The sequence below is a fragment of the Hipposideros armiger genome, unplaced genomic scaffold (assembly GCF_001890085.2).
Source record: "Hipposideros armiger isolate ML-2016 unplaced genomic scaffold, ASM189008v1 scaffold_1212, whole genome shotgun sequence".
Taxonomy (NCBI): Eukaryota; Metazoa; Chordata; class Mammalia; order Chiroptera; family Hipposideridae; genus Hipposideros; species Hipposideros armiger.
In genome coordinates this window covers 99,695-108,677 of record NW_017732562.1, presented here as the reverse complement: position 1 = coordinate 108,677, position 8,983 = coordinate 99,695, and the positions used below count along the sequence as shown (strand labels likewise).

The 8,983-nt window shown below is 37.8% G+C and overlaps 1 protein-coding gene across 1 annotated transcript in view; it reads right to left on the bottom strand.

The window, feature by feature from the left end:
* Positions 1–212: 212 nt before the first annotated feature.
* Positions 213–8,983, bottom strand: part of LOC109376818 (XK-related protein 4-like) — a 65,358-nt gene continuing 56,587 nt past the window's right edge. Inside the window, exons 2-3 of the mRNA XM_019632964.1 lie at positions 831–948; positions 213–275 (exon numbers count right to left, since the gene is read on the bottom strand). Coding sequence (XP_019488509.1) covers positions 213–275; positions 831–948 — 181 coding nt within the window. The remainder of the gene's footprint in view (positions 276–830; positions 949–8,983) is intronic.

The window sequence follows — 8,983 nt, the reverse complement described above, 5'->3', positions numbered from 1 at the left end:
AACACTGTTTCTTCCTTCCCCAATCCATTTGCTTGATAGAGACAGTCAACCCCATAGACTTTGCAACACATACATGTTTTCCCTGCTCCCTATTAATTTTGTTCAAAGTTATGCCCAAAGTCATTTCTGAATACATCACACTTGACCCCGAGGGTGAAGATATATAAAGAACAAAGATAAAATATGTCCTGACTCATTTATGCTCAGTACATTTAAGCATTGACATCCTGTTTTTCCAGAAATTTCTTTGACTCTCTACTGCCACGTATCATGAACTGTCAAATAAAGAGATGAAGATTTAAGTCACTTTGATTTTAAAATTTCCCTTTGCTGACATAGTTAATGACACCAAAATTAATTATAGATGTTTAGAATTTAGCAAATGTTTTAAAGATTATTTTCAGTTTTTGGCCTCATTTTTTTTTCTCTTATTGCTGTTACTCATAATTAATGTTTTATAACATTGAGAAAAATATATAATTGTTATGAATACTAATGATGCATAATATCTATGAAGGACATTACATGGTCAAGGAAAGATCTTAAAATAGATGGCATTTTGATTAGCCCTGATTTCTCTTTTGTCTTCATATACATAGATGCATTAATACACCTCTAACATGTCATTAGTCTCACATGGAGAGGTTCTTACAATCAGCACTCTAATTTTAAATAAAGGACAGTTAAGAAACATTGTCTCTACATCCAAAAAGAAACTACTGGGAAAAACAAAAATATTAAACTTTCATTGTCTCACCTTTTCTAGGGCCTTACCATGCAATTTCCCAGGGCCATGCTACTTCATCTGTGCGGCGAGGCCATAATCTCACAGATTTTGCCTTCTGACCAGAAGTAATCACCTTGCCTTCATGTGAATTCAAACAACTGATCCTGGACAACCAGTGCGGAAGGACACGGGAGAGATAGGGGTGCATCAGGAAATTATCACTGGGGAATTGAAAAGCAGAACACGCCACTTTTGTTATGAAAAATGGCACTTATTTTCAACCTTAGCACTGGGGAATATATATATATCAACTTTTGTTAGGAGGATTTGGAATAAAACAGAATAATTTTAAAAATTGGTAGTGTTACTTATACATGGATCACATTTGACTCGGTCTTATCCTGTTGCTCTCCCTGTCTCAGAAATCCTTAAATAAGTGTGTTAGAAAATTACCCATATTCTCCATTTCCCCTTTTTACCATCCAGCCATAATCTCAGGATTGGTCCTGTGGGTATTTGTTTTACCCATATGACTATCCTCAGGGCAAAAACAATTCTTAAACATTTAGGACTAATATGTTCAGGACATTGTGCTAGCAACTGTGGAGAATACCCAGATTAAAAGCTTTCATCTCTGTCCTCAGGGTACTTATATTTTACTTTTTTAGGGATCTACAAGCAAAATATGAATATGAGTTTGTTAGAGGCTGAATCTCTGAGCATATGGGATATGTTTCTAGTCAAGGGGCATTTCCCCCACCAAGCGGCGATGGCCGAAAGCATCCTGCCCGCCAGGATAGCGGAAGAGTATCAGGGAAGACAGATGGAGAAAGAGGGGTGGGTCCCAATGCCTGTGGAATGCAGGGGGCGGGGGGGGTGCGTTGCGGGGCAGCGGGGACTGGGGAGAAGACGCCTGTGTGCCCTGCTAGTGTGATACTTGACACTCGGAGTAAGCTACTGTGGGCCTGGTCTGGGACTGCGACTCAGATAGAAGAATAACAGAGGTCTCAGTGTGGGTCACAGGAAAGGGTAAAGTAATTATGCGTGAGACGTGTGTGTGCATACACCCATACTCACACTCAAATATGCATGCCGTGCGCTAGTGAGCGAGGCAGGCACTTCTTAGTCAGCTTTGTCACCTTTTTTAAAAAGAGCATTTACAGAGTATTTATAATAATGCTAATTATTTAACATGGGTACCAGTGCTATAAAATCAAAAGAAAGTCTATAGCGGTAAATTAAGAATATTTAGAAGTTTACGTTGAAGTGAAATTCTACTTGGAACCACGCGTATCACCTACAAAACCTGAACTTCCCCTTTGCCATTTACTTGCTCCTGTGTTTTCTCCCTCAGGGCCACAGCATCTTCACGGTCTCCTGCAGCGCCTACCTAGACACAACCTATTTTAATGGAAGGATCTGAAAGTCACTCACACCTAGCAAATGGCTAACAATAAGTACGTCTTCTCTTCCCAGGGTGATCTGCATGTTACAAATATTAGAGCCTCAAATTTCAGTAATTAATCTTTGGACGTTTCAGCAGATATGTGTATGTATTGAGGGAGAGTTGGGTTTATTTTAGGAAGGGGGCATTCTCATATTGCTGAAATTACAACATAAATGCTCTTGCCTGGTGATAGATAAGGCCAGAACTAGAAGTGTATTTGAAGTCTAGGCGTTTTACACACTGCAACATTAGCGAAAAATGTAAAGCATTATACATTATATATTTGTATAACATGTATTCTGTAATACTTTGGGTTATTACATATTTTTAAATTGTTCAGAGATACATATTATTAAGTCCAGGTATTCTGCATATGGGCAGAGATAATACAGTTTTCCTATTAGGAAAAAAAAAAAACCTCCTGGTGTAGATTTTGGACATTTCTGAGTAATTAGAACATTAAAAGGGCACTAGTCATCCAATTTCACATAGTAAGGCCCTAAATTGTACTCTTGAGACCCACTGATGCATGTGCTTTCTGTGTGTCTAGCTTGCTTTTAAGGAGAGACTTTTGGGTAGTAGTAGAGAAAGAACATCAACTCTGGAATCAGACTAGGGTTTGAATCCTGGGTTTGAAAATAGTGATCATAACAATAATATCATTTATTCAGTGATTACTATGCACCAAGCTATGAGTAAGACATTTAAGTTCATTGTCTTATTTAATCCTTACAACATTTCTGTATAAAAGATACTGTTATCTTCATTTTAGAAATGAAGAAGTTGTGATTTTAAGAACTTAATAAACCTGGTTCATTCAACTACTAAGGTATGGGAATGATATTAACCTTTAGGTCTACGTGATGTCAAAGGTGACAGGCTTTCCCATGAACTCACTTATGTCAGGAGGCATTTCTTGCTGTCATGCACAGTTCTTAGCATGATGCTGGGTGCTGTGGCTACAAAGACAAATAAGGCACAGGTCATATCCTTAAAGTCCTTCCACTTTCATCGAGGGACCTGGGTGTGCACTCCTGTGACCACAGTAGACTGTGATGAATATCATAAGAGGATGAGAAACAAGGTTCTCTGGGACTGAGAGGATAATGTTCACAGTCAGACGTTGAGTTAGGTTCTGGAGGGCTTCCTGGAGGGGGTGATGCCCAAGTTGAGCTCTAAAGTATAAGTAGAAATTACTTAGACAATGACAGCCACTGGTGAGGGGACAACCATGGGAAAATATATTTCCAGGGTCCTGAAACTATATGACAGTGTCAGGAATTCTGCCTGATCAACAGTCAATGGTGGGTAGAAGAGCAGAAGGTGAGACTGGAGAGAGAGCAGAGGCCAGATCATGAAAGAATATATCTGAAAAGTGTAAGAAGCACAGCAGGATTTTAAGAAGGGGCTGACAGGAACACATTAGTTTTTAAGATCGTGAATATTTAACTTTCATAAGCTCTATTTTCTTACCTGTAAATGAAGAAAAGGACTTAGCAACGATTAAATGAATTAATACATAAAAGCAATAGGTAGCATCTCCCTGAGAGCAATTGTTCAGTGATCTGTAGGGAGGAACCAGGTGCTTCTAAATACTGTCCAAGTTCTAACCCATGAGACAGTCACTGCAGCCTGAGGAAGTGGGAACTACTATTCATCCACATTTAACCAATGAAGACAGGTGGAGAAAGGTTTGAGCATTGCTTACCTGCCCTTTCCTGCCTCTCAAAACGGTGGTTGTAAAGAGCCCATCACTGCCCAGCCACAGCAGGTGCTCCGGGACTCCAGGTCCCGCTCAGGACCTCAGGGAGAATCCAGGAGTTATGATGTGTTATCATGGTGTGAGGAGGGAACCAACTGACTTGTTTCACAGAAAAAAATGTCATTTATATATTTGAATAAGTCTAAGCCTGTATCTTATATTCCAGGAAACATGTCTACAAATGAAATAAATATGTCTGTAAATGTAGAAACAAGAATGTCCAATTTTATTCCATCTGCATTGTACCTACAACTGTGTAAAAAGAGCGTTGCTGCTGCTGTGCACTCACAAATCCTCCATTCTACATGCATGCCCGATATGAGAAACACTGGCTGCAACTGGTTCCAGGTGCTGGCAAGATCCCGTGAATCACTACTCATGTGAAAATTCAGAACACAAGTCCTGCTTGAATTAAGGAACCCATCACACCACTCGCTGGTCGGTGACATGTGTCCAGAAAGCACTGTCATTTTTCCATTAAAGTGCCCATATGCTGTCAAAAACTCCATCCACTAAAATATGACATATGGTACCTTCAAACTTTTGTGTGTGGCTCTTTGTTACAGGATTTTATTTATTTATCCAGAAACATTTAATAAATCTGTTATAACAGAGACACCATGGTAAGTGATAGGAATATAAAGACAAATATAACATGGTTCCTACCCTCATGAAGCTCTGACTAGAGAAAAATAAATTAGGTTAAGCCATATAAAACACTTTTTTACAGGCAATGAAATTCAAGTATTGGCAATTTTATGTGGCTCCACCTAACATGATGATGGTGATGATGGTGATGATACACAATGCATATTCACAGGTCATGATGAAAATGCAGAGTAAAGCACATGAATTTACCAGAGTGGGTTAGAGAAGGTTGTGTCAGGAACTTCGTTTTGTTAGATGAGCATATCTTGCATACTCTTGCCTTTGGACTCACTCTAGACCTTGTCATTGCCAATAGCTGCATCCAGCAATCACTCTGAAATCTCAGTCCCATGCGCCCCATTGACTGGCCATCACCTTTTTTCCTTCCAGTTCAGATCTGGAGAATTCCAACTCCAACCATACTGGATCTTTTAACCCATTGATCCTACCTCCTCTTCACTGTCCCTCATCCTCTCTCTCCTTCTTTCCCAATTTTATTGCATGCCAAGCAATTTAAACACTCCTTGCATTGCATATATATTGCTGCATTGTTCTCATTTGGAAAAAACCCCACATCCTGATTAAATCAAACTTTCTACGTACTTCAGGTCTCACCCATGAGCGGAATAAGGCTGGAGTGAAAACACAACCGCAAAGATGGTCTCACTTTATATCCATGGTCACACCCTCACTGCTTCTAGACAATACCATACTTTCCTTATCCAAGTATTCTCTATACTTGTATAGCTACTTGTATAGCTATTATACAACTTTTATTCTTCACTTGAACCCATACCATTTCCTTCATATTTTCACTCTTTTCCAATGATCTCATTTGAAGAAGAATTCAGAGAAGGACCATATTGACCACCACACCCACTCACCTACCACATCACCACCTGAATCCATTGGCAATGTTATGCAGTCTGGTACCGTAGGTGGCCTAGCCCTGCACATATCTGAAGCCAATCCCCTTATTTGCACCCTAGATCCCATACCTTCTCCAACATCTTCAATTTCCCCTTCTTCCGGATTATTACTATCAGCTTCTATTTCTCCCATTTTAAACAAACAGAATCTTATCTTGCCTCCTTTTGATGCACCGCATTGCATCAAAATTGCTTTGAAGGGTCATCTATACTTGATGCTTCCAGTTCATTCCCCTCATGTTCTCTTAGTTGTAGGCTTTCAGGCTTTCATTCTTACTGTTCATATCAAGGACAACATGATGACTTCAACCTTTGCTCAAAAGATAGCTTTTCATAGTATTAAAATTGCATGCTTCCCCAAAACCTTCTTATAGTCCTCTCTTATTTCTCTTTTTATAGCATTTATTGCCTTGTAACATAATGTGTGTTACACACACACACACACACACATATGTGTATATATATATAATTCATTTTATTACTTAGCTCTTGTCTTCCCCACTAGAATAGAATATCTATGAGGGCAGGGATCTTTGTTTTGTTGACTGATAAATCTCAAATCTTTGAATTACATGACATTCATGGATTTAAAGAGTACTTCCAAAAATGTTTTGAAGTATATATGTTTTCCTCATATTTTTAGGAGGATAAGCATAATGTTAAGAGTTGAAATAATGTTCCAAGTTACTAAAACAGACCACATCTCATCTTGTCTTCTCTAGATGACACTACATTCCTTTATCATTATTCCTTTAATCCAAAGAGGAAATGATTCTTTCAATGCAGGAAACATCACTACTCAAGTTATATACTTGCACTGTTCTATAACTAAATAAACTCCATTTCTATTCATAGATAAATATTCCCAAGAAGTGATTTTAGAACTATATAGAACAAGTCAAGAAAATACGTTACAAGGGTTAGTTTAAACATATAAAGCAATATGTTCTAGCTACTAACTATAGTAAACAAAGTTGAAAATAAATCTTCCACATCAATGGTTATATAAGTTATTACAATGCCATACAATTGCATCTTGAAGAAGCATTTAAAATATCTACTGAAGTGCTTATAAAATTGTGGAAGTATTTATTATGATAAATGAAAAATATTAGGACACAAAGCACTATGCACAGTGGGATCAGAATCATACAATCAATGCAAAAAAAAAGAGAAGTTGGCTTTAGGTAGTATAACTATAGACAATTTTAAATTTTTATTTTAATTTTCTTTATTCTTAAATTTGCTTATAATAAGTGTACAATACATTTAAAATAGGAAAGAAACACATTTTAGTTTTTTTTAATATTTCCCTAAATTTGATGTGACTTTCATGCCATTTACAGGCAATTTAACAATTTTCCTTCTGCTCATGCATTCAATAGCTAAGCATTTTCAGCAGCCTATTGCATAACCACTTACTAAAAAGGTAATCCAAAGGGTCATTTCTAGAACTCTGGTGCTCTCTGTCAACTAAGAAATATTCACAGAATACTTCAGGTCAGATTAAGCCGAGGTTTATCTGCACCCTGTGATGATAACTGAAGGTTTCGTCCTCCCCTGCCAACTGTCCAATCTGTTGAAATGATGATCTTGTTCTCTCCAAGAAAGTAAGGAAAGAGATGGCTCTTAAATATAATAGATTTAAAGCAGTCAAAGCAGATGCCTTTGCTCAACCTTACAGATTATGTTCTCCCTTCTTAATATTCTTAGCCCATTGGTCTCAGCATTCCATGGTTACACGCTGGATTTAGTTTGCTATTATCTCATATGTATGATTAGGACTGTGATGCCCAGAAGACATTTCTGAGTGACATAACTCCAACTTTGTGCTCTTACATGAGTAAATTAGCTCTGCCAGTGGGAACCCTAACACAACTCTCTCCCTTGGTAGACTGAGTCATACGGCAGCCATTCTAGGTGATGAATTCTGGCCTTCTAGCTGAGAGACCTTGGTGTAGTACCAGAATTGATATCAAATTTGAAAGTGGTAGATATCTTGGTGGCTAACAGGAAAGAGGGGAAAAAAAGAAAAGATACCAACTACGAGTTGGTATATCCACATTCCACACCAGAGCTGTCTGAAATATTTAAGTATCAGATGAATAAAAAAAGAAAGAAATGTTATTAATGTCTTAATTATCTTTCTCCTTTGCCTGGATCATACTCATTTTCTATATGATTCTAATTTCACAATGATTGCATAAGTTCCAGTTGTAGGCTTCCTACTATTTCTGTTTTTAAACCTATCCACAAATCTCTGTATAAATAACATAGGAGGTAGATCAATGTTTGGTCAGCAGATAAAAAAGTCATTAAAGTTCATGACTTGCCCAAAGTTATGCAATGTAGATGGGAGTTTCTTTTAGAATTCCGTAGAATAACTGGGCTATGAAAAGTTGCTGTAGAAGCTATAGGAGCAGATACTAATATCCAAGTCAGGTTGGGGTAAGTGATCAATGATGGAATGATCAACACAAATGTGGTGGAAATAGCATTAACTGTAACCAGAGAGGGAGTCAAAAGCCGGAGTGAGAAAGTTTTCTCAGGGTGCATACCACAGGAAAGGTAATTCATGGTGAAGTCAGCATAAATCTGGATATTATCAATAAAAGAGAGGCAATACAGCACCAAATGGAATGAAAGTCCAAGAGTAAGAATCAAGTTGTCCTTGGTAGATGAGGTAGTAAGTTACCTTAATTCTTCTTGTTTTACTTCTCAGAAAATTGAGCAGAATGCAGACTTTAAGTGGCATGTATCTGAAGCCTTGCCAGGAAAGACCACCAGGTTTTGAAAAGACCAAATGTGGGGAAAGAACTTAGGAAATGGATCTTGCATCATATTCTGACAAGCTGAAATTTAAGGTAGAGCCAGCAAGAAATCTAAAACCTTCCATTCCGAGAGCAGTGCACAAGCCAACAGACACTTGGCTAAATGATAGAGGGATGATTTAATTTTTCAGTTCCCCATGCAGTATGTTTTTGAGTTAAGACAACAGAACAACAAATTAGCTGCAGGAACAGCATGTACCTTAAAACACAATGAAAAATGATTATATATATTCACTGTGCACCAATTTAGAACATGATGTAATGGGCCTCTGTGAGTATTTGCTTTATATATTATGAGCTGATACTACATTTGGAATTCTGGATATTCAGTTCAGCTCCCTTGCTAGCAATCTTCTTAGAGACTGGTTTACCACAAAAGTTTATGGAGACATGCTATTAATGTCGCCCTTCGCCCTCTACCCCATGATGTCAGCCTTCCTATGGGTGGGTCAGCTGGGTATGCACAAGATTTTGACTCCCTGCATTCCTTTCCTTGTCTCTTCATTTCTTTAAGGATTTTACAACTTTTATTAAAGTTTAAACTTGTGTGATTTTTTAAAAATAAAAAATTAGTAAGAGATTTACTATTGGGAAAAGAGGTGACCTATGCTCTGTTCTTTTTTAGCTTGAATGCCCAAT